At 38.5% G+C, this 24,860-nt stretch overlaps 3 protein-coding genes across 3 annotated transcripts; 2 read left to right on the top strand and 1 right to left on the bottom strand.

The window, feature by feature from the left end:
* The first annotated feature begins 1,863 nt into the window (after positions 1-1,863).
* Positions 1,864-4,664, top strand: fmc1 (formation of mitochondrial complex V assembly factor 1 homolog). Its single transcript, XM_059348363.1, has 2 exons — positions 1,864-2,081; positions 4,014-4,664. Exons 1-2 carry the CDS (start codon positions 1,953-1,955, stop codon positions 4,215-4,217), a joined length of 333 nt encoding a protein of 110 aa, XP_059204346.1. The 5' UTR covers positions 1,864-1,952; the 3' UTR covers positions 4,218-4,664.
* Positions 4,665-6,711: 2,047 nt separating this feature from the next.
* On the top strand, positions 6,712-16,561 carry LOC131983496 (heme-binding protein 1-like). The gene is made up of 4 exons (XM_059348218.1): positions 6,712-7,019; positions 10,859-10,997; positions 13,170-13,350; positions 15,033-16,561. Exons 1-4 carry the CDS (start codon positions 6,942-6,944, stop codon positions 15,208-15,210), a joined length of 576 nt encoding a protein of 191 aa, XP_059204201.1. The 5' UTR covers positions 6,712-6,941; the 3' UTR covers positions 15,211-16,561.
* A 2,107-nt stretch (positions 16,562-18,668) lies between these two features.
* Positions 18,669-24,415, bottom strand: wbp2nl (WBP2 N-terminal like). The gene is made up of 8 exons (XM_059348845.1): positions 24,193-24,415; positions 23,529-23,637; positions 23,246-23,384; positions 23,021-23,113; positions 22,515-22,712; positions 21,122-21,235; positions 20,510-20,586; positions 18,669-20,423 (listed from the first exon to the last, which is right to left on the bottom strand). Exons 1-8 carry the CDS (start codon positions 24,249-24,251, stop codon positions 20,373-20,375), a joined length of 840 nt encoding a protein of 279 aa, XP_059204828.1. The 5' UTR covers positions 24,252-24,415; the 3' UTR covers positions 18,669-20,372.
* Positions 24,416-24,860: the final 445 nt, after the last annotated feature.

Below are 24,860 nucleotides of genomic sequence, written 5' to 3'. Positions count from 1 at the left end.
TATTCTCTTCAGGGAATAAGTTGCTTTCAATTCATTCCCCCAACAAAGACCACAGTGCAGAGTCCATGTATTGTTTGGTTCTATCTTTGTTAAAGTTGTTATTTATAGTAAAGGGTGAGAAGAGACAGAAGGAGACAGAGAGATGATGACAGATCATGAAAGAAAATATGATTACAAATCTCTACAGTCCCCTCTGTTTCCTCTGCTGACCCGTTTATCAGACAGTAATTATTTAACTCACAATCAAACTCAAGCCCAATTATATTTACAATGACAGGCGAGGTGTGTGACTGGAGATCTTTAGAGAACATTTCAAGATCGGTTCAGTATCTAAATCATGCACAAGCAAATTAAGAAATTACCTTACAATGAAGTTGAAGATGAAATCCTTGTGAACAAGCCTTTAGATGTGACCAAGGACAAACAGTCTTTGCAGCCTCCATCTCTCATAGATCCAGCAAAACAGGCAACTCTATGGTTCCTTGACCTCCTCAACAGTCTCTGCTTGATCTTGTCCCAAGTTTCAGGCAACATCTTAGAACCTGAATTTGAAAATAAAATTAACAGTCTGTAGATAAAGAACAATCACTGCACAATTATAGTGATAAATATCAGTTAACATTATTTTCATACTGTATTTATTCCAAGAAGTTGATGTTATTTGTCTTAATACATTCCATGCCTTTGCACTTGTGCATGGATAGATTACTGAATGGGCCTATTGGTCTAAAAATGACCAAAAAGAAACATGAAATCATTACAAAAAGACACAGAAGGGCTCCAAAGAGACCTGCAAGATGCAAAAACATTCACCAAAAACAGTCCACAATGAAACTCTCAATGTCTTGAAGTGGGGCAAAACCACAAAGAGACGTAAAAATGGCTACAAAGAGATACACAGCAACTACAGCAAGACTAAAAACGACTAAGAAGAGGGACAAAACCACCAAAAGCAGCTTGTCCAAAAACCAAAACTCTCTGGACTCCTACAGCAGGACTACAGACACACTGCAAATTATTTGTTTCTTACCGAGATAAAAAACAACAACAACAACAACAACAACAACAACAACAAACACCTAGATTTAGAAGTGTTAGATAATTTATCTTGTTTTATGAGTTAATTTCTTATTTTAAGTGTTCAACATGCCTTTTTTCCAGATTTAACTATCTTAATTCAAGAAATCTTGTCAAGTGAAATTATCTGTCCATGCAGCAAGATTATTTCCCTCAGATTTAGTGTTTGTATCTTGTTTTTAGACACCCCTTTTTGCAGTGCAGTTGATAAAGACGGTAAAATTAGTTTGATACATACACTAAAGCTGAACATACTGTTATCATATTGTCCCGTACGCTGCACATTTACACATTGATTTAGAAATTGACTCTCGATACATTTAAATTTACTTTACCTTAAAACAGTTGCAGGAAAATGTGAGTTGAGAAAAAGCATCGCAAGTGTTGTTAACTTTTTTTTTTTTAACTTTATTAAAGCAACATGGTTTCAACAATACAGAGACAAGCTTTCATACAAAAACATTGTAAAGTGAACATAAATTTAAAGTTTTTTATAGCTTTCATGTTGGTAGATTTCTTAATAGACTTGATATATTGTTTGGTTTCATTTTCAAAGACAAGAAAGAGAGGTTTTTGATTCACATAACGACATTTATGGATATGCAATTTGCCTAACTGTATCATGAGATTGATGATATAGTAGGCCTATTGTTTTTCTTTTGCAAAAGGTAAATCAGTCAAACCAAACATGTTCAAAAGCACAAGGGAAAATGAGGTTCAATCGAAAAAGAAATCAGGTTATAAAAAGTGTTGTTAACTTATTTGTGGGGCATATCGCCCCTCTGTGGTCAATGTACGGCACTTGAATCGACTGTGCGGTGTTGTATTGAGCATGCCTGGCTTCATGCTCCGCACATTCACAACACGGCTCAGAGATGGCAGCGCTGTCAGCCCCCCTTCGAGTCTGCCGAGGAATACTCAAAGAACTACGTGCCATACAGGGACCGACTTATAAAAAGTCTTTGGCCTACAACTATATTATGGAGCAGTTTCGTAAGAATAAGGCGAGTTTTTGACCGACTGTGATCCAGCTAATGTTAGCAAACTACTGTTACAAACTGCATGGGAGTGCGTAGCAAGCATTAGCGTTAGCTAAAACGATAACTTGAATAATAACAATACAGTTTTGCTGTTTAAGCGAAAATAGGATTCGTCTTTCAATCATTCACCAATCTGGGAATAGAGCGAACACCCAATATGACACTTGAGTGTTGTCACTGACTACTTTGTAATAGTTACAAGTACTGTAATAGCTCTACACAAGGTGACTGAAACAGAAGGGCATGCTAACTTAGCTAGCAGCTAATGATCATTAGCATAGCTGAGTGCTGAGACGCAGGTGATAAAGTTCTCTGTCTGATTATGAATTAACTAAGTATATCGTTACCCTGTTAAAATAGTCGTCTCACTATTTTTTTTCAAGTTTTGCAGGAAACACAAAACACCACAAGTGTAACTTATGACATTTATTGATCATTTCACTCAAAAGGATGGCTATTTGCATAGTAATAACACAGTGTAAATTATGTAACTTAAGAGAAATAAATGACTTAGGCAATTTTTTGAACATGCCTTTGTGACTTAAGCAAGATATGGTAACAATTTATTTTGAAGGTGTCTACATAAGAGTCACACAAGCCTGTCAGAAACATGACATGACAAGTATCATGAGCATTAATGTTACTTCAAAGTGTCATTAATGTTCATGACACATCCCATGTCATGTTTATGACACGCTCATGTCACTCTTATGTAGACACCTTCAAAATAAAGTGTTACCATATCTTGCTTAAGTCACAAAGGCATGTTCAAAAAATTGCCTAAGTCACATTTTATTTTGACTTAGGCATAATAAATCCACTTAAGTCGCACACTTGACATAGGCCATTATCTTAAAGGGGTAAAATCACATGATCTGATCATCTGAGGATGTAGGAGATTTTACCATAGGTGGCCGACATCATGAGGAGATGATTTAGGCCAAAAAACAATTTAGGCGATTATTTTAACAGTGTGATGATAAGAAATCCCCACACTGGAGTGCAGCTTGCTACACGGAATTGAGTAATTAATAAATAAACCTACATTCATTAGCTTTTGCGTTAATGAGAACCCAAACTTTATAAATGAAAGGACTAAATGATATATGATGTAAATCATTAAGTAAAGTTTAAGAGGTTATCAGGTAGTTTGTATTACTCCACGGGGATAAATAAATACTTTTAGGTTGTAGACACGTATTTTTAAGAAGCTTCCTCTATTAGTTTGTAAAATTTTTTAGAAGTCATTTTGCACGACCACATTCATTTTCCCATTTCACAGTGGATTTGATATTGTGTATAATTACTCTTTAAACATAGCATCCAACAATTTCCCATAGTGTTCATCTGTGTGTTTGTATTTCCGTTTGTTTGTTTCTCTATTTACCCAAAACAGTAGAGCTGCTAGTTCAAATGAAGGTCAAGGTTTTTAACTATATAGGCTTAAAGCTTGTATTATTTATGCTTGGGAGAACATGTCTCAGCAGGCTGGTCAAATGCATGTTCAGTCGCTGTAGTAAAATAGCTGGGAGCAATTCTTGCTTGTCAGCGTGTATTTGTCCCAGCTCTGGCCCCTAGGGCATTATAATGTATATGTGAAACTCTATAGGGACCAAATGCTTACTGTCCATGTAGATGTTACGGTTGATGAAGAAGAAATCATCCTGACAAGAAAAGCCGATGATATAGGCACATATGTTTATGTTTTATAGTCTGTTAATGGGGTCATTGCTTACTCCATGTTGTCCACCAGCTCGTCCTTAAGGCTTTTCTTCATAAATGTTAATTATTATTTCTGTATGGTGACTGTTAAGTGAACAAAGAAAAAAATGTGCACATTGATGATCCAGTTCATTTGATCCTCACTATTGTTTTCTTTCTTATACCCTCTCACAGGTAACAGGAGAAAGGTACTGCCGTGCCCAGCAGGAGGCGCACCACGACTCACACACATACCTGTGTTTGCTGGCATCCACTAGGACCCACATGGTTCTCCACAACCTTTACCACGGCAAGGGAGAGCGCAGCACAGAACAAGCGGCTGGCCTCGTGGGGCTCAGGTTGCCAACACAGCCGGGAGGTAAAGGCTGGGAGAAGTGAGGACATGGGAGGGAGCAACTGTGGAAGAAAATCTTGACATTTTTCAAAAATGACTTTTCTGTGGCTGATTCATCTGGTCTATTACAATTCACTTCATGACTGGTAAACCACAAAGGGATAAAGGTTTGACTGGAGTCTGGCAGACTGGAGAATGTGCCATCAAGGACATCTTTGAGGGAACTCTGCTCCTTTCTGTTGTGCTGTTCTACCAATGTTCAATATGAGGGTGACCTCATCTGAGTATTTGAAGCAACTGTGAAAATATATACTATGATTAGAAATCTGTTGCTGTAGGTATACTGTAGCCTACAGGTTGTCTACATCTGCTTTTCTTTGTGTTATGGTCATTTTCCTAACTGTAAAAAGAGCAAAAGCAACCATCCAAATGGATTGTAAGTACAATTTCATTTTGATTTGTCTGTCCTATTAAAATATTAGTCACTGTTATACTTTGTAATTTTTTTGATCACACAATATAACACCTTAACAACTTGTCACATCAATAAAGCGGTTGTTAAATCCATCTATGCTGCATTTACACGAGGAGACGGGTAAAAGTGAATATGCATCAGACTTAATCAGATGTTGATCAACAGGAATAATTGAGAATAACAAACTGTTGAATGTTAAATTATGTAGTCACATGGGTTTGGCAAATTAATGTCTTTATCGTCACAGCAATTTGCACAGTTGTTTATGAAATTATTTCCAGTTTGTCCCATTAGACTTGCCCACCGCAGACGCTGCCTTTTTAGCAGTTGTTGTCTCTTCTCTCATGCTTTTGCACGACAACAAACAGGGACAAATATATGTATACAGTCTAATGCAACAACTATACAATTGCTTTGCAAAAAAAAGAGGGGCCCACAGTGTCAGGGCACACCATGACCTGTAAAATGTCACTCAGAGATGCGTACCATCAACCCAGGAGGGTAAAAGGAGGAGAAGACACGGGGTCAAATGACGTCATATCCTTGGATTACAACACATGCACAGTAAAATCCCCATGAGCACTTAGGCAGAAACCATCCTTTTATTTCTGACGTGTGCTGTACCCAAAGAATATTATGTCATTTGACCCTGTCTTATCCTCCTTCTACACTCCTTGGTACCAACCTGGAAGAAACTCAAAATGACTACAAAAAACAGAAACCAACTACAACAAAACACAAAGACTACAAAAAGAAGCAAAAAAGCTGAAAAGAGACTCAACAACTATGAAAAGGCAACCCAATAAGGTGCAGAACGACCACAAAAAAAACTACAATTAGACCTAAACAACTACAAAGTGACATAAAATGACTGTAAAGAGACACAAAGTAACTTCAAAAGACTCAAAATTTCTATGGAGATGAAACAACTATATGTAAAATGGCTAAAAGGAGGCACGAAACCAAAGAGCCATTTATAATGACTTCAGTGAGACTAAACACTTGTGTGTCCTGCTCCTAATTTGCCAATGCTCACATTGGACAACCTTTGCTGAAACTTTGATTTAACTCCGTGGGTATTGTTAATACTGTATTTTGTAGTGGAAATAATCAAAATACAAGCTGCATGCTCAAAATATCAAAATCACAATAACAGAGTGGAATCAAACCTCTGTGACTCAACAAAAAATAGCATATTGAAAAACATAAAGTGAACTCAAAGAATGTTGTGTTATATTTGATTTTCCCAGTGATTTTGTGATTTTGTCCACTCCTTACAGTATATGTACAGTGTTCTGCAGTGTCTCTCTTTCCACAGCTCCCTCATACAGTACCTCGGCTTTTCGGTTATCCATCCCACTTTTTGCATTAAATCTGCCCTTCCTGTTTCCTCTTACTCTCCAGTGGTGACTAACATTGCCTTCAGTGTGAATTTAAATAGACTAACCCTAAAGCAAAGCAACGCACAGTGACACAGGCAGTAAGACGTGCACCCAATGCGCTGCCCCAAACTAACACACACACACACTCAGCCCTGGAAAGAAAGTCCAATGCATACTGACAAACCAACGGCTTGTGTCAAAATTTATACTGCACAGAAAGCACGATGTAAATGTGCTTCTCCACTCCCTACTGTTTTATATATCCTGGAACAGACAGCCATGACAAACAGAATGAGAGAGAAACCTTAACAAAAGCTGAGTGGCACTGAAGGTTACTCTATTTTTGGGGGGAGAGGGGATTTGGAGGAGGTGACTCCCTATAGACTATGATGCTGCATCTCAGGGAATTAGTCATGCAAGTCAATGTATTTTTAATGTCAGCGCAACTTGAACTCATCTGGGGGTAATAATAAGCCAGGGAAATTAGCCCCATGCTGCCTGTTTGATGCCCCACTTTAAGTGGATTTAAACGTTTATAAGTGAAGGAGGTGATATAAGTGAGCATCAAGCTGGTAAGAGGAGAGCGGAGGAGGGCGGAGACGCTCCACCCGTCAGAGTGGAGGCTGATTTGTTCATTCCTAGGTTCGGCAAAGGGGGCGAGGAGTCAGCATCTCCAACTTCTGTCTCCGGAAGGGGAAAAGCATCTGTTGAGAGCTCGCTGGAGGAAGGCGCGCACTCTTTGGAGCATCTGTTCTCTACTTCTTGTTTATCTAGGGTTTTTTAAGGATCCGGACGAGCACGCTAGGAAGCTGTTAGAGAGTTTGCAGAAAGAAGCACAAGGACGAAAAAGGAAGGACAAAGAAGAAAGCCAAAGGAGCGGAGAGAGGAGAGGTGAACCTGGCCGAAGCGACATGTTTGGCATGATCAAGAATTCGCTCTTCGGAAACACCGAGGAGACGGAATATAAACTGCTGAGCAGCGAGACAAAGGTAAGCAGCGCGGACACCTGTCACACACCTGTCCGTCACAACTTCATCACATCTTTAAAGCTGCTGCAAAACGTGTCTCCATCGCTGATGACGCACAGTAACCCTCCTGTACTGTAAAGGTACAAGGTTTCTCCTTCTGTTTGCATAAATATTTCATCCTGACACTAACTAGGTTATTTGATGGTAATTGTGTTTGAAATTGTAGTGTTTTTACTGCTGTTAGCACAACCTCTGTAACCTTGACTGACAGCCTGGCAGTTAATTGCTTGTGACCTATAAAGATGCCTGCTGAGCCGCAGTGTGGGGCAAACCAGCCAGAGGTCCCCTGCCAATCAGCAAGACAGGAATGAATAATGATGGTGATGTTTAACTGTGTAACATTAAAACAATAACACACAAACACACACACACACACACACACGTTGTGTTTCCATCAATTTAGAGGACATTACATTGACTAACATTCATTTCCTGGAGACTTATCCAAGTCCTAGCCTTAACCCTTAAGCCAGATCTTTACTCTAAAATTGAATGATTTAGATAATGGGGACTTACATTATGCTTAACCATAATCTTCACCCTAACAATAAGTGGACTTACATTTTGTCCCCATAAAGCAAGTGAGTCCCTACAATGTCATTAAAACGGGTAAAGTCCCCACTACATCAGTAATACAGACTGACACACTCTAGACTAAAGTCAGAAAGGTTTTAATGTGCTGTGGGTCACTGTTGTTTTTTCCATCATGACATTGTAGATGTGTCTTATGTGTGTGAGAAAGAGAGGTACTTTGCATGTGTGTGTGTGTGCATGTGAAACCACAGGGGCCAAGCTAACTGACCCTGCCGTGGAAGACGATGCAGCGTTTGTGGTTAACCCATGAGCTGAGATATGGATACTGATACATTGACCATTGAAAACTGACGTCACAGAGAAGGAAGGGCATGCCCTCTCCATGTCAGCACCCTACCCCCACCCACACCCTGGTCCTTGTTATGCTTATGTACATATTGTTTACATGCATTTTATGTATGCACACTTTGGACTGATTCCAGTTAAGTCAGTGGTGTGTGTTGTTAGCCGAGGCGATGCCTAACTGCCACTTTGAGCTTCTTCTCTCGTGCCCTGTTGACCCACAGTGCACTACTGTAAATGTGCATGTAGCCATGTAATGTCACGTGTTGGCATGGGTTTTGAAATGGGCTTTGTGTCTGTGTTTATCTCTGAATAGCGGCTATACTTTGGACAGGGACACAAAGGCACACAGGCTGAGACAAAGAGGACTTCCAGCCCAACTGACCAGACAGGCAGGGAGTCAAATGACCCAAACTGACACATTTACCCACTGGAAGGCAGATCTGTCCTGACACTGCATACTAACAGCTATTGTCTGGAGCTGAAATCCCAAAGAAAAAGCCAGTTTAAGCCATCAACATGTTTACGAAAACTGCTTTAATGGTTTCAAGTATAAGTACTCGCATTAAAAAGTGGACAAAGAGGATTATAATTAGTGATCGATCATTTATACGACTGATTCAAATGCAGCATGCTGTCAGAGGCACCCACACTTCTTCTAAGTGCTGGTTAATCCGCCTTGAATAGGTAGAGCTCAGGGCTCATCAAATCTCTGGATCTGACTGACTTGTTGAAATAGCAAGTATTGAAATCAGAGCTTGTCACCTGATCTGTGCAGTGCAGCACCCGCCTGACTCTGACACCCAACACTCTTAATTAAAACTGACACAGAATACAGACGCAGGGCATACACACGTAACTATGCACACACATAAACACATTCGCACCGGAATAACGGCAGCATATAGGTGCAGTTCAGCTAGGAGTTTGCTAATGAATGCAGAAGATTATTTTAACAGAACATGAAATGGCAATTTAACAGTCACGGTGTTGATTATACCGTTTGCATGCTCTCCTTAGGCACAGAGTAATTATCACTGTATAAGCTGGCATAAGACAGCAGCTAAACACACACACAGACACATGGCAGACAAATTAATTGCACTGCTTAACTAAAGTCAGGCATGGCTTTTTCATTCTGTCACCAGTTTACAATGTTAATGGTGGTCCCACTGACAAGCCATGCAGCAAAACACTTGAAATTACAGTGCAGGAGCCTGGGTACCTGTCACAAGTCAGAGCTGCATGACAACATAGTGTTATCTTGTATATGCTGAGGAATGGAAACACCTGCACCTCTGCAGTGAGTCAACACTGTGGTGAGGTTTGAATTTTGATTAAGATTAGGTGTTTTTGCTATTATTATTATTAATATATCTTTTGATTGGTAATTAATTAATTTATATTGGTTTTCTCCATTATTGTATATGTATATATGTGTATATAAAATAAACACAATCACAATAAAAACTACTGGAACTAAATTAGGTGAATGAAGATAGATAGATAGATAGATAGATAGATAGATAGATAGATAGATAGATAGATAGATAGATAGATAGATAGATAGATAGATAGATAGATAGATAGGCATCATTTGCATGATTTCCTTAGATTTTAGTTTTCCTTCAGGGAAGAGAAAACACACCCACTTAGCCCATGTAAGACTGAGCATATGCAGTGGAAATGATGCCTGGAGTGTATTTCCATTAGTTTTTTATTTATTTATTTATTTATTTTTAGGAAAAACACATCATCTGCTAAATAATGAACTTTATATTTGACAGCAGCAAACATCTTATAGAACCAGATTATTTGGTTAAGTTTCACATTAATGCTGCATCTTTACTGTATATCTCTACTAATTTTGTTATTTCTACTATTTTTTACACAATTAATTAATGATGCCATTTTTTAGCACTATTTATTTGCATTGTTATTTCACTGTTATTTGAATTTTTCTATACAATGTTATATGTTGTAGTAAAAAGCACTTATTTGTACATTATTATTTCTATTTCTTATGTAATTTCTCTATGTTTGTATATATATATTTCTATTCTAGAATGGGAGCAAAATTTCCCCCCAGGGATCAATCAGATATGTCTGATTCTGATAGATGGTAAACACTGTAAGGAGAAAGAATCACAATGACATGATATTACAATGCTCAAAAACATCATATAAATAAACACAGAGCTACACACACACACAGCATAATCACATTAATGGAATGAGCAGCTGTATGAAACCTGCATCATGGCCAGATTCCTTCAAAACCTATTAAAGTTATTGCTCAGCACCATAGTTGAGTGACCGTGCTCCACATTAGTCCCACTTAATCACATTTAATGCAAAACTGTTGCATCATATTAACACTGTGTGTGTCCAGTGGTGGGGGCGAGTTGTGTGCGTGAGTGTGTGCGTGTGTGTGTGCGTGCGTGTGTGTGTGTGTGTGTGTGTGTGCGTGTGCGTGTGCGTGTGCGTGTGTGTTCATGTGCGCTGTTATGTAAGACATCTCTTGCCCATTATTCTCTGTAGGCTGACTGAACCCTGTAGAGCAGAAGAAGAAACTAAATCAAATCAGTGTAAATACGTTTCATCTGCATCTCATTATTTGGCTGCCCACAGTGGTTTCACACACTCACATATGTGCACTCACACACACACAAACACACACTGAACCCTTTAGGTTCAAGGCTTTCATCCTTAGGAGCAGATTGTCAACATCAGTGTGTCAGAGGTGAATCACATCTGAGCTTAACCTCACATGCACCCATCCCCACAGAGAGAGCAACTGAGTGTGCTGTGTGTGATTAGTGTGTGTGGGTGGATATTTAAAAAAGCAATTTCCGCATTTGTGTATGCCAAAATGTGAATCTGCTGATGCCTAAACCACCCCCTGATTTCACTTTCTTCACCAGGATGGGGTTAGCTTTGAGGTGCGGCGGTATGATGGTGCCAAATACGCTGTTGTCTCCTCTGAGGGACGAAGCTTTGACCAAGTGACAGGAGAGCTGGTGAGGAAGCTGCTCATGTACATCGGCGGGAGCAATGAACAAGGTAAGCCAATCAGAAAATAAAACTGTGAAGAGATGTGTTCACTAACAGTAAAGTGTGGCTCTAATGTGGCTCAAGAATTGCCTCTGTTATTTTTCCTGTTCCTCTTTCAAGTGTTATATTTTTTTAATCACACGCATAAGAAAAGTGTGAACCAAGAGTACTGATTTATGTAATGAAATAGAAAGGTATTTCTTTTATAATACAGTGGTCTAATAAATGAAGGTACATCACTAAAATGCAAGGTTTTTCCATCTATCTTGGATTAATCTTTTATACGTTAATAATCAGGGCACTTTATCAAGTGGCCAACTCTGCACTTTATAAAAGTGGTTTTCTGATTTCGTTCCTACAGTTATGGTGTTTGTGTGGTTATTCAGGGCAAATGTACTTTTTAAAGTCATATTTTTACAATAATTTAAAGGTACAATGTGAAAATTTCAGAAAAGACTTGTCATTAATGATACCGGTGGCTATTAAGTGAACTGTAGTCAGCGTCCTGTTGTTTACCCACGTAGTCACACATAGTGTCCGTATGTGCAAGCTAACATCCTTGGCATTGGTCAAAACAGTGGCATGACAATTGTCTGAACATGATTTCATTAATTGAATGCTGGAAAATAAATTATAATCATGTATAGACTAATGTTACAACCTGTAATGTTCCTTTATTTTATTTATAATATAATAATAATATATTTTATTTATAGGAGTCTTTATAGTGTACTCAAAGATGCTTTACAGTTAAAACACAGAGAAAATACAGTTTAAAAAATAAAAAATAAAATCAAACAATTAAAATTAACATTATTTAGACCACTGGCTCCATGACACTAACAAGCTTGCTGTTTGCAAATTACTTTATCAGCTAAAGTTGCAGAACAACCAAGATCCATGCTACATAGCTAAGTTACAGCTAGCTGGCTAACCTTTGGTTACAGTAAACCAGTAGACCAACCCGCCTTGCATTGCTCTTGGCTAGTATAGGCAATCTTTAGTTATCCCCCTTTGTTTTGTGCTGTTACATCATTGGCCATTTGTCGTAATACATAAGTTAGTATCACATTAGCTGATTAAGTCACGTGCAAGCCTAACCAACTAACATATCCACTCAGACAGCATATTGCTAGCGATAATGTTAGTTAGTGAGCAAGCAAGCCAGTGTTGCACACTGCTGGCTGAGGTGAGGTAAGGTACTAGGGAGTGTGCATTAACGTCACATTCTTTGGATTTTCCCGGAAAAACCACCCTGAGTCATCTCAGTCTACAGGCTGTTATAGAGAATGCCAGGGAAGGTCTAATTTTTTTTACATTACAGTCCATCCATTTTCCAACCCCCACCTATGGTCATCAGCTTTGGGTAGTGACCGAAAGAATGGCTGGGCTCAGCTTTAGAGATAGGGAAAGGAGCTCAGAAATCCGGAGGGAGCTTGGGGTAGAGCCATTTACATTTAGTCATTTAGCAGACGCTTTTATCCAATGTGCCACAGAGAGAGATCCATAAAGTCACGGCTCCTTCGCATCGAAAGGAGCTAGTTGAGGTGGTTTGGGCATCTGGTAAGGATGCTTCGGGGCACCTCCTGTTAGAGGTGTTCCAGGCACGTCCAACTGGTAGGAGGCCCCGAGGAAGACCCAGAACACGGTGGAGGGATTATATCTCTCGAACACATGTACATTGCTTCACATAGTACTAGGCTTACATGGCCAGGCTTAACATAACCTGAAGTGGAATTAACCAGCATCAAAGATGGGCTCAACATATGTCTCCATCCTTATTTTAGATAAACAAACTATTGTTACAGTATAAACTGGCTCACTTAACATGGATTAGCTTTACTGGAGGAGAAATTTGAATAATGCTCAGACACCTATGTCGTTTGAGGTCATGTTTCTCTGCTTTAGGTCAACAAATATAACCTCAGCCAAGTAAAAGTGCAGTCTGAAAACTAGGCCTCAGCACAGAATCATTATTTAATCTGTTTGCTATTCATCGAGGTGCAATTTACATGGCTGGTTGTTGGAATTTGCATAATTATATTTTGTTCTCTACACAAAATTACATAAATTCTGACCTTTAGAGTTGGGTCGTTTGCTTTAGGGGGGATAGTGGAGTTTCTCTCCTCTAGATTCCTCCTATTTTAAACTCACTTTCTGTCTCAATCTTTGTCCCATTAGGTGAGGCCATGGGTACAGCAGCTCCCATAATCATCACAGTGTACCCACGGAATGACGGTGTCCTGTCTCGCCGTTTGGTGGTCGCCATCCGCATCCCGTCCACCTACCAGCAAGAAGCCCCGACTCCCTCCGACAGTGCCATCAAGATTGAGGAGCGGCCCGGCATGACCGTCTACGCTCTGTAGGTGTCATTTGACGTGTTTATTTAGAGATGTTGATGCACCTGCACAAGTAATAAGACTTATGTTCTATGTTTAAGAGTATTATAAATTTGACATGATGAAGATTCAAATCTTTCCACAAGCTTTCCAATGTCATTATTCTGTCCAAAGCTTGGACCCAGAAGCTAGCAGCTGGTTCATTTTTGGAGGCCTTGATTAATATATTCAATACCCTGCAGCACTATGTTGGTAGAGCAGGTCTTATGGCAGGTTAACTTGACTTCACTGGTGCATGTTGTTTGAAATGCATTTGTGCCTTTTGGGTCCCTGTTGCATCCCAATGAGATGTTACACCTAGTAAAAAGTCCAGAATATACCCCCAATTAAAGGTACTTTATGAAGCAATTATGTATGTTATATTGCCAAAGTGTGAGTGGATTGTAATTTAACTTAAAAACTGAGAAATTTCACAACTTTATTCATTGCTTATAACACTTGAGGAGTGATTTCTATGTAAAGATTCAGGACAATGTTATGTCCCAACCACCAAACGGCGGTGGGTTGGTTAGGTTTAAGGCACGAGGATTGAGATTGTTTAAGTTTAGGGTAAGAATATCAAGGAAAGCCAATCATAGGGCAGTTCACGCCTTCAGCATTTTAGGAAAAAATGGGATCTGGCAACGCTTTCTTGCTTGCTTCCTAATGTTATTGATAGCAAAAACAAATATCTGTCTGGATATGTTAGTTGGCTAGCTAGCGAAATAGTCTTGATTGTAGCCAACAGTAAATAATGTAATGGTATAGTATAACTAACAATTGCTTTCTACTTGCCAAGAGCAATGCAAGGCAGTGGTGACCAACTAGCTAACTGTAACCCTGCTAAGCTAAGGTTAGTCATCTCGTTGTAATTTAGCTAAGCAGCTTTGACCTGGCATTAGTTGCTTTGTAACATCAACTGATAAAGTCATTTGCAAACACAAAGCCAGTTAATATAATGGAGCCAATGGTCAAAGTAAAACATAGGCAAATTACAGAAAGTTAAGTATTATTGTGGTTTTATTTCCAGCAATTATCATGTCAATTATGTTTAGTCTTGCCAAGGACACTCACTTGCCTCTCCGGAGTACACTGCAAAAAAGGTGTGTTTAAAAACAAGATAAAAACACTAAATCTGAGGGAAAGTATCTTGCTGCATGGACAGATAATTTCACTTGACAAGATTTCTTAAATTGAGATGATTAAATCTAGTAATAAGCATGATGTAAGCTTAAAATAAGAAATTAACTCTTAAAACAAGATAAATTAAAGCTGCAAGCAGCGTTGGCTTGAGCAGAGAGCACTGCAAATTATTTGTTTCTTACCAAGATAAAAAAAAACTTTAGATTTAGAAGTGTTTTAAGAGTTAATTTCTTATTTTAATCGTTCAACATGCTTATTTCTAGATTTAACAATCTTAATTTAAGAAGTCTTGTCAAGTGAAATTACCTGTCCATGCAGCAAGATCATTTCCCTCAGATTTAGTGTTTTTATCTTGTTTTTAGACACACCTTTTTTGCAGTGTGCAAGCAACAGGATGCTGACTGCAGTTCATTTTGCAGCCACCAGTGTCATTTATAGCAAAGATTTTCTAAAAATTCTGCATAGTGCTAATACTCAATTATACACCTTAATAAAAATCGTCCATTTCTTCTTTTATTTGCAGGCAGTTTGGAGGCTTTGCAGCAGAGAGTGAGTACCGAGCAGAGGCCTTGCGTTTGACACGCACCCTGGGTGAGACCGCCCCCTTTCAGCGCAAGCAGTACTTCTGCTGTAGCTACGACCCGCCACTCAAGCCTTACGGACGCCGCAATGAGGTGTGGTTTCTACAGGAAGAGCCATAGGAGCCATTTGCTCAGATCTGAGTCAAATCTCATGCTGAATTCAACCTTTATTACCCTTCCACTATATCAACAATCCTGTAGCTCTAACAGTATTTCATTGGTAAGAGGTGACTTGATATACCTTCGAACCCAAATGGACAGATAGAGATTATCCATGTTGCCTTTACCCATCTGATCTTCTGCTTGTAGCTACATTGAAGTTAGACATTCAAGCCATGGGACATTTCGCATGTCAGTATCACATTTCTATGTTTTTGTTTCCAATTTAAAATCACCCCTTGCTCCAACAATGTGGGATGAGAGTGATGAAAGGCTTATGGACAAGTTAAAGTATTTATTGGTATAGGTGTCATTCAGAGTTTTCATTCGAAAGGTTGTCACTGCTGTCGCAGCAAGAAAAGAAAGAGGAAATAAAAAGAAAATAAATTGAACACAAAGAAACTTGAAATTACTACAAGGAAATACAAAAGCATTATAACACTACAAAGAGATTCACAACGACTATAAAAAGGGGCAAAACAACCACAGAGACTCAAAATGTCTACAAAAAACACACCAAATGACCTCAACAAGACACACAACTACAAAAAGGGTTTAAAAAAATTACAAAATGTGCAAAAAAACCCACAGATGAATAACTACAGACCAAAAAAATTAAAAAGTGAAACAAAAGAACTAAAGGACACAAAATTACCATGAAGAGACACAATACCACAGAGAGAGGTGTAACGACTGCAAAGTGTTAGCTAGTTAGTTAACGAGTTAGCTACATAGAAACAAGACATGCATAATAGTTGTTTAGCCTCTTTTTTATTGTTGTTTTGTATTTTAGACTATTTGAGACTATTCATTTTTTTTAGAATTACAAGTTTGTCCTGAAGGGTTGCTAAAGTCCCTGCAGAGCTCTCACCTCCCTAAAGAACACACAGTAGGGCTTTGCACATCTTTTATCTAGTTTACAATTTAGTGACGGCTTCAGAGAAATGTATAGAATTAATATTAGATACATGGTAGTAAAAGCACACTTCCGTTTCCTGAGTATGGAACTGGAAAGAAACAGGAGCTGAGCCATAAAGTAGAACTAGTCTTTATGATTAATGTGTGGACAGCTACGAGTGGACATTAGCTAGCTAGCTATAGGTGTTATGATAAACTCTGTGATTATATGTTGATCTAGGAAGCATTTGTGTGTAGTGAATATTTTGTGTTTTAGTGCATGACAATGCCATCTTTATTTATTGAGACTGATTTAACTGTTATGTGATACATCTGTATTGTGTGATTATAATGTTTGATAGTGTTTCATAACATAATAAATGTATTATTCAGTAAGAGTGCGGATCATTCTAGTAGTCTTATTTATTTATTTATTTTGTGAAGAACTCTCTGGGATAGTAACAGTCTGAACAATAAACATCAAACACTTTGTACTGTTTTCACAATGTTCAGTTCTGGCTGTGACAAGCAAGTAAAAAGAAATGTCTTCTATCAACATAACATAACATAACACAACATGTAGTTTTATATAACATTCAAAGAAATCTGAATTAGTTACCGTGGAGCTTTAATTTGAAAAACCAATACACTTTAATGGTACAAAAGAGAGAAAGCAATATGCAGCTAATCTGAGTAACTGAGCAACGCAATTGATGATAAAGTCTAACATTGTAGTAAATGGCCTTAATTTACATGGATTACATGTTAAAAGTACAAACATAGATGAATGCAGCAAGAACCAGTGAACATCAATTAGATGTTTAAGAAACTGAACCCAATAATGGAATTTTAAATATGAGGATTCAATAAATGTCATATTTGAAGACATTTTCAGGTCTCTACTGAAACATTTCCATACTGCAATCTGCAATTTTTCTCATATTGTCAGTCTGAATATACCTGTGTTCACTCAATGAAAAAGCCCACTCTGCTCTGAGCGGTTCTAGGTCTTCCACTTCTGAAATAACTGTAATGGCAGCGTAACAGCACTTTCTACCTATTTATAGTATAGTTGTGACATCACATCCTGGCTAAAGTCCTGAGGGCTGGTTTAAAGGCCAACTCCATCTCTGTTCTTTTCCATGTTTTTTAAATGAAAACACTACTCAGCCATCAGCAAAAAGCAGTGACCTAGGTTTCCACAGAAAGCTAATCAATAAATGGATGAATAGTGTGAATGTTAGCACCAGTCGAGTCAACATTAGCTAAGTTTGGAAATCACAGAACAATGTGTACGACTGTGGACGCCACATCAGTTTTGTTCCGAAAGTCACACAGTAAAATCAACCATGTAGTAAGTGGTAGACCAGCATCCTGTGTACTGTGATGTAAAATTACTGTTTTTATCAAAGGATTCTGGTGGATTTGAAGACATCAATATGACTTTAGTCGAAAAACAAGGCATAGCAGTGATATATATACAGTCATGGAAAAATTATTAGACCATTGTTTTCTATTAAATCTTGTTCATCTTAATGCCTGGTACAGCTAAAGGTATATTTGTTTGGACAAATATAATGATAACAAAAATAGTGCATCAGAGTTTAATTTAAGAGCTGATATCTAGCCATTTTCCATGGTTTTCTTGATGTTTTTTGTTATCAAGAAAACCATGGAAAATGGCTAGATATCAGGACTTAAACTCTTATGAGCTATTTTTATTATCATTATATTTTTCCAAACATATGCACCTTTAGTTGTACCAGGCATTTAAATGAACATAAAATTAAGAAAACAATGGTGGTCTAATACATTTTTCCATGACTGTATTTTTTTTTAGGTGGCTAAAAAGCATTGGTAACGCTTTCTATTAAGGCCCTTGTAATAACCATTAATTAACAAGTAATAAGGCCCTTATAAGTCCTTACAAGATGCTTATTAACATTATTGTGTGTTTATAAGATTATATAAGTGTTAATAATGGCATTACAAACACCCATGACCCACCCATTATGTCTTTGCCATGCCTTTATTAATCTTATTTTGTTTGCTTATTGATATTAAAATATACTTTATTGCTCATCTATTATAAGTTAACTATAAGTTAACTATGCTTTTTGCAACTACCGGATCTAAAGCGAGAACAATGCCATATTACTGCCAATGCCATATTACCATATATAAGAGTTACCAAAGCATTTTGCTGTACACAGTAGGACATATTGCTCTGTTGAAATCCACCAGACTCCTTTTGACAAAAATAGTATTTTTACCTCACAGAACACAGCAGTTTCCAGGCAACCCCTGCCTTGATCTGTCTTGTTTGTGTTATTGTGTGACTTTCAGTCTTGGATCCAAACTTCTGCAGCATCCACTACATGCATAGCTCTGCTTCAGTGTCAGTAATACACACATATAAAAGATAGATGTAGCGATGTCATACATAAACCTTTCCCACATCATGTGGGAAAAACTTCTTAAGAAGGGCTTGGGAAAAGAGCATTTTGACACTAAAACATACATACCAATTCAATAAATGATTTATTTATTAGATTTTAATTGACAGACAAAATGTAGCAGAAGGAATAAGAACAGCAAAAGAGATATTAATGTACAGACATTTGATTAATTCAAGCAAACTAAAATCCAAACCAAAAAAAAATCTTCCATCCACTTCAACTGTGTGCAAATAGTCCTTCGAACAAGTAACTTGACTTAACTGATGCACAATTAGGGGGGCGCAATTACACGGCTTGTTGGCGGCCCGCCCCACTTTAATCAGGAATAAATGGTTTGCATTCAGAAGTTTCAACAGCAGGCAAAACACTGACGGGCCCTTAATATACCGCTGTGGCCCTGTAACCCCACACTAGTGTAATTACACAAAGAGTAGAGTTCTGGTTTCAGCTTGGCTTTGCATACATGAATACAATAGAAGCTAAGAGAAGATCATGGGGTCATTCAGGTAACCCCAGCTTGTCACCTTGTAACCTTGTTATGCCAGGTTGACATATTGCACATACACAGACTTGTTATGTAAGAAATCAATCTGATCCCCTTTTTCAAACAATGCACTGCTCACTTTCATCACAAAAACCTCTAACTACATATATTAAATTATAATGGAGACCGAGAGGTTTGGATCATACAACGAATGGAATTACTTGGACTGTAATGTGACTGATTGGTCATGTGTTAGGGACTATTTTTCCTAGTCATAGTATTAGAATCAGTCAGATACTGTATCATTAAACACTATTCAACCTAGGTCTGGTTTTGTATTTGGACAACTACTCAACGCAAACCTGGAAAGGAAACACACGGTGCCTTCAATGATACAGCAGAAATACTTCACCCTTTATATTAAGAGTTTCTATTGTTAATAACTACAGGAACTGCAATTAAGAAATTGCTACAAAATGGTTTGGTAATAAATCTGTTTAAAAAATACATTCCCCATAATGCCTCCTCTCTTTCAACTCTCAGCAAGGACAGTTCTGGTGCCCTTACCTTCACATGAAGGCCCAAAAGACCCCGTTAGTTATTACAATGACAAACTTCCTGGAAATAATGACATAGTATTCCAATAAAATGACTCACTATATAATGAGAAGCTCTGACTTAGAATCTAAAAATAACTTTAGGAAAATGACTTCATATGAAAAGAAAAAATTGGGATACTAAGTCATTATTACGAGACATTATGTCATTCTTTTAAGATACAAAGCCATTATTTTTAATACCAAGTCATTGTTTTAAGATACTTAGTCATTATTTCAAAAAGGTTTCTCATTATTTTGAGAATGTTTCTCATTTTATTGACTTCTAATATCTTTTTTCACCATAAGGATGAGTGTTCATCTATTTTTTTTTTATTGGTGGGAATGGGCTTCCATACCTGCCTGCTATAAAATTAGACACAAATAACTCCAATCACTGAAAATGCTAATAATGATGAGTCTACCTAGAGTTACAAGTTGTCAATCATTTCAAATGAACATAAGTAAAACAGTATTGTAAAGATGCTTTGGAAGCTATTCCAGTATCCAAAATATCATTATTCATTGGTGAGTTATCACTGACATCTTTGAACCCTCTATTACTTGCATTTTCTTTTCTGTATTCTACAATCGAGTAGGTATCCATCAACAGTGCTCTTCACTTTAGAATTTATATAAAGATACAGAGGAAGAGAGGAGTGTCGTTGAAGTGATGGAGCCTGAGCTTCAGTTACTTTTCTTCTCAGGAGAGTTTGGTGCATATGGTGGAGGCCGCTCCTGCGAGGGAGTGAAGAAAAGAAGCCGTTAAAGATGTCACTTACACACGCGTTTAACTGAGCAGAAAGACATGCAAAGCAGCTTACCATGGGCATGTAGACATTGTGTGGATTGCTGGGATTGTAATACGCGCTTCCTGCTGCTTCAGCCGCCTTGGAGTTACCTGTGCATAAAATGAGATATGACAAAGACGTGGAGACAAAGACAGACAGTGACGACTGCTAAACATATTTAGGGAACAGACGGTAAAGCTCCAAACATTGTAAGGAGAACTGATGCGAGGAGCACAGTATTAGTCATGTGAAGCACAGCAACTGACAGCTCCAGGAATCCTTGAGACAAAAATCTACAGGCCCACCCTGAGGATGCACACGGGCAAACGTCCGACTCAAGCTCTTCCTAAAATAGGGATATGCCAAAGTGACATCTCAGCACAGTATAACAAGCTCACCCAATGCGCGGGGCAAATTCCACTGAAATCCACAAGGTGCTAGAAAAGACTATGGGCAGGGAGAGGAAACGGCAGGGATTGTTTATCCTTTGTAATTTTGATGTGTAGCCGATGAGACATCAGCACTCCTTTTTGGGTGGCGTGCTTCGAAGTGATTCACTTTGAGGCAGACAGATCACATCTGACGGGTGCAGTGACACAGACATACATAGAAGAAAAATAAAGAGAGAGAGAGAGAGAAATAGACCTGGAGGTGGTGGTGGTGCTGCTGCCCAGTTCTGGGGAGGTGCAGCCCAATTTTGGGGTGGCCCAGGGTAGGGGGGAGGTGGGGCCATGTAGTCAAACCCAGATGGGTACATTCCTGGAACACAGAAGAAAGAGAGTTTCAAGGTGAAAGGAGGTAACAGTCTGTGTGAGCAATTAGTTAGACGGCAAAGACAAAAAACAACATGACAAATAAGAGAAAAAAACTAAACAGGGAGAGAGAGAAGCATTATTTGGGCCTCGAGGTTATTTGCTTAAGCACATCGAGAACATCTGACGAAGAATGCGTCTACAAAATATGTGCACACTGGATGCACATGTAGGCTAAAAACTATCAACTATGAAAGTATGTACACATCATAAGAGTATATAGTGGAATTTTGTACATTGCAGGTAATGACCATGAAACTGTGTAATTTTCTTAAGAAAAACTATGACGAAATTTGAGACAATGACGAGATTGTAAAGACGTCATTAAACACTCTGTAGGTAACAGCCCCCAGCCCTAATTTTAATCATCAAAACTAAATGCCTAAACAAAACTATTACCCATACCTTAACTAAAGTCTTAACCCTCAAACAACTAGCCAGTGTCCTCACTTGGTTGGTTAAAAATCTGTTCCAGTCCTTACTATGTAGGAAGTACAAGTACACACACAAACAGCTGCTCAATCCCTCTCTGTCCTTTCCTCAGTCCCTGGCCAGTCCTGACAGTTGTGCTACTATGATGTATAAAGTTTGCGATTTGCCTCGGGTGGTTTATTAATACATGTTTTCTCATATTGGGTGGTGCTAATTGGCTGTCATAACAGCTGGGTGGGTGTGACTGACCCGCACATTACTAATGAGCACACACAAGAGAACTCAGGGGTACGGCTAAGCTGCTTCTTAATCATCTAACCTGATGATTATTATGATATGAAATTTGTTTGAGCAAACTTTCTAAATTATTGGTTTTGGCTACATTAGATAGGCTTAATGTTCAAAATAATCTGATGACTATAACAGGATCTTTACTAAATTTATGATCGAATTTAAAAATAGCTGCCAAAATTAAGCGAGGCAACACTTGATGTTTTGACTTTTAAAAGCTGTCTTACATGTAATGACTATTCGTCAAATTAACATTTTGAGTTGTAGTCGGCTTAAACTATAAAGGATTAAAAAATGACTAAATGTGGCTAAAGCTGATGACAATTTCGTTTAAGGACTACATTTTTAAAAGCTGCCAAAATAATCACTGTTATGAAAGTGAAAGCCGAAAAATAGGCAAATAAATCTACCGGGGGGACTCTCCTTAAATTAAGATTATTTCAATGATTTACACTTAGAGTTTGACCATCCTAAAGTCAAATAACAAACAACTAATTATCTACCTGCAGCAGCTGTTGGATGGGGGTAGCCCATGTTTGCAGCAGGAGGGGGAGGACCCTGGTAGTATCCATTTTGCTGGGGAGGGGGTGCGTAAGGATAGCCGTGAGGAGCAGGTGGAGGTGGGCCGTAGCCGTTCATCATTCCAGGAGAAGGATAGCCGTAAGAGGCAGCACCGTTTTGCGCAGGAGCAGCACGAGAAGCTGAAAAACAGAAAGAGAAAAGGGTCACTTTCACCAAATAAAATGGACTTTCCAAACCCACCAATGTTCGGCCCATCCTATATATAGCATTGTCGCCATTCTTTAAAACCTCCTTTTGGGGGTACATATTCAGTACATTTAATATCAAATATTTTGTTACTGTTTACTGTAAGACTTTAAGTTGCATTTTTATAATGTGTTATGGCTTTGGTGAATGATTTACATACTATGACAACTTTATAAAATACTTTTTTTCACCCCAATAACAATAACACATTTACAATTATTAAGGAAACGTGCATACGAACCATTTGTGGCCAGTTTGAAGAGATGCTGTCCCACCTCTATGGCTCCTCCACTGGTGAATGACATCTTGAAATGAGCCTGGCCCTCCCAGCCACCTGATGATAGTCAACCACATTTAGAACAAATACAGAGAGCTACACTTTGTTTACTTTGCAGTCTATTTGGACTAAGACACTGCACCTAATTTTCATCATATTTTACAATATGACAAACAAAAGGCCACCTACCACCTGGCTCAGCTGACACTGTCCCTTTAATGTAGTTAGCTGCAAAGACTGGCTGCTCAATGCTGCAGCCCTTCATCAGATAGTAGGGGAACATGGCTGAGCCCAAGCAATCCTTGGTATTACTGGATACAAACACCAACTAAACCAGTGAATAAGAAAGAGACAAGAGAGAGTGTGGGGAGAGTTAAAACAGGATATATGAGAATATAAACACTGCCAACATTACAATCAAAAGAGAGAGCTGCAGCAGCACTATATGCATTTTATGTAGTTTTAGTTGTACCCTGTATGGTGTGAGGTAAACGGTGCCCTTCTTGGTTCCCTTAAGCAGATCTGTCTTGCCAGAGACATCGCTGAATGACAGCTCCACATTCTTACATTCCCTTAAAACACTGGGAAAAGAAAAAGCAGGTGAAATAAAAATAACCGGTTACATCCACTACAAAAGATCTATTATTCATACAATTGTGTTAGAGCCTATCAATGAGCATGTGAGGATTGAAACCCATGTATTTCACAACACGGAGCTAACCCGCTTTACACAATATCATATAACTGTTATGTCAACAGTCAAACGAAAGCTAACGCTACTTCCTGTTTTGGTTGTCGGCTAACGTTACAAGTTAGCCATCTTGCTTAACAGCTAAACTAACTCTCAAGGTACACCGAGGCAATAAAGTCAGTAATAATATTATATTACACAAATCAAAAACGGTAAACACAATGATTCATGTGGCTCCCACAACAGCTATGTTAACTCAAACGTCAGCAACGGAGCAGATGTGTAAGCTAGCTATGCTAATGTAAACCAGGCCAGCTAGCGGGAGGCTAGCGGCTGGCTAGCATTACTACGCACTGACAAAGTAGAAGGTAAACAAGCCGAAAAAACAAGCGACAGCTAGCTGGTTGACTACATTAACCCCACAGAGGCAGTATATTACACAAACCTTTCTCCATTGTTTATCAAAACGCCGCCGTTTTGCGAATGATTCCGATTCAGAGCCATGTTTGGAGACGTCTCTGCTCTCTCCTGCTGCCTGTGCTAAAATCAGCCCGACGGGGATGCCCCACAAACGTCACAGTCGTTACGTCACGACACGGTGTGACAACTCGTGATTTACCGGGACAGTAAACATCATTAGCATACAAACTGCTCTGTCATGCGGAATCCTGCCCAGTCAGATCATTGTCCGACGTCTGATGGAGTGTAAACAGCTACAGGTTGGTCCAAAAAAAAACTTCTGACCTCCACATGTCAGTTATGTGTCCTCACCTAGATGAAGTTTATAACATTGGCTCCAAACCCAATTAACCTGATGGAGTAATGGGCTTTTTTTTCTTTTAACATATTTTAATCGTTTTTTGTTTTAATAAATCCAACATCCAACACTTAACCCTCTGAAATCTTCGGCTATTATGTCTGCTAAAAATCTGTTAAAAAGTCTTCACCATGCCATGTTGGTATCAACAATCGCAACCTCACCTATATGTCCTGATAATTAATTTTTTTAACTTTGACTTACTTGATCAAAATTTTGAACCCAAAATAAACTAAGGAAACATAAAATCTGATCTTGAAAACTATGTTTCAAAACACAGAATTTTAAATATTGCA

Source organism: Centropristis striata, chromosome 13 (assembly GCF_030273125.1).
Source record: "Centropristis striata isolate RG_2023a ecotype Rhode Island chromosome 13, C.striata_1.0, whole genome shotgun sequence".
Lineage (NCBI taxonomy): Eukaryota > Metazoa > Chordata > Actinopteri > Perciformes > Serranidae > Centropristis > Centropristis striata.
The sequence above is the reverse complement of the archived record's forward strand: the minus strand, read 5'-3'. Positions and strand labels throughout refer to the sequence as shown.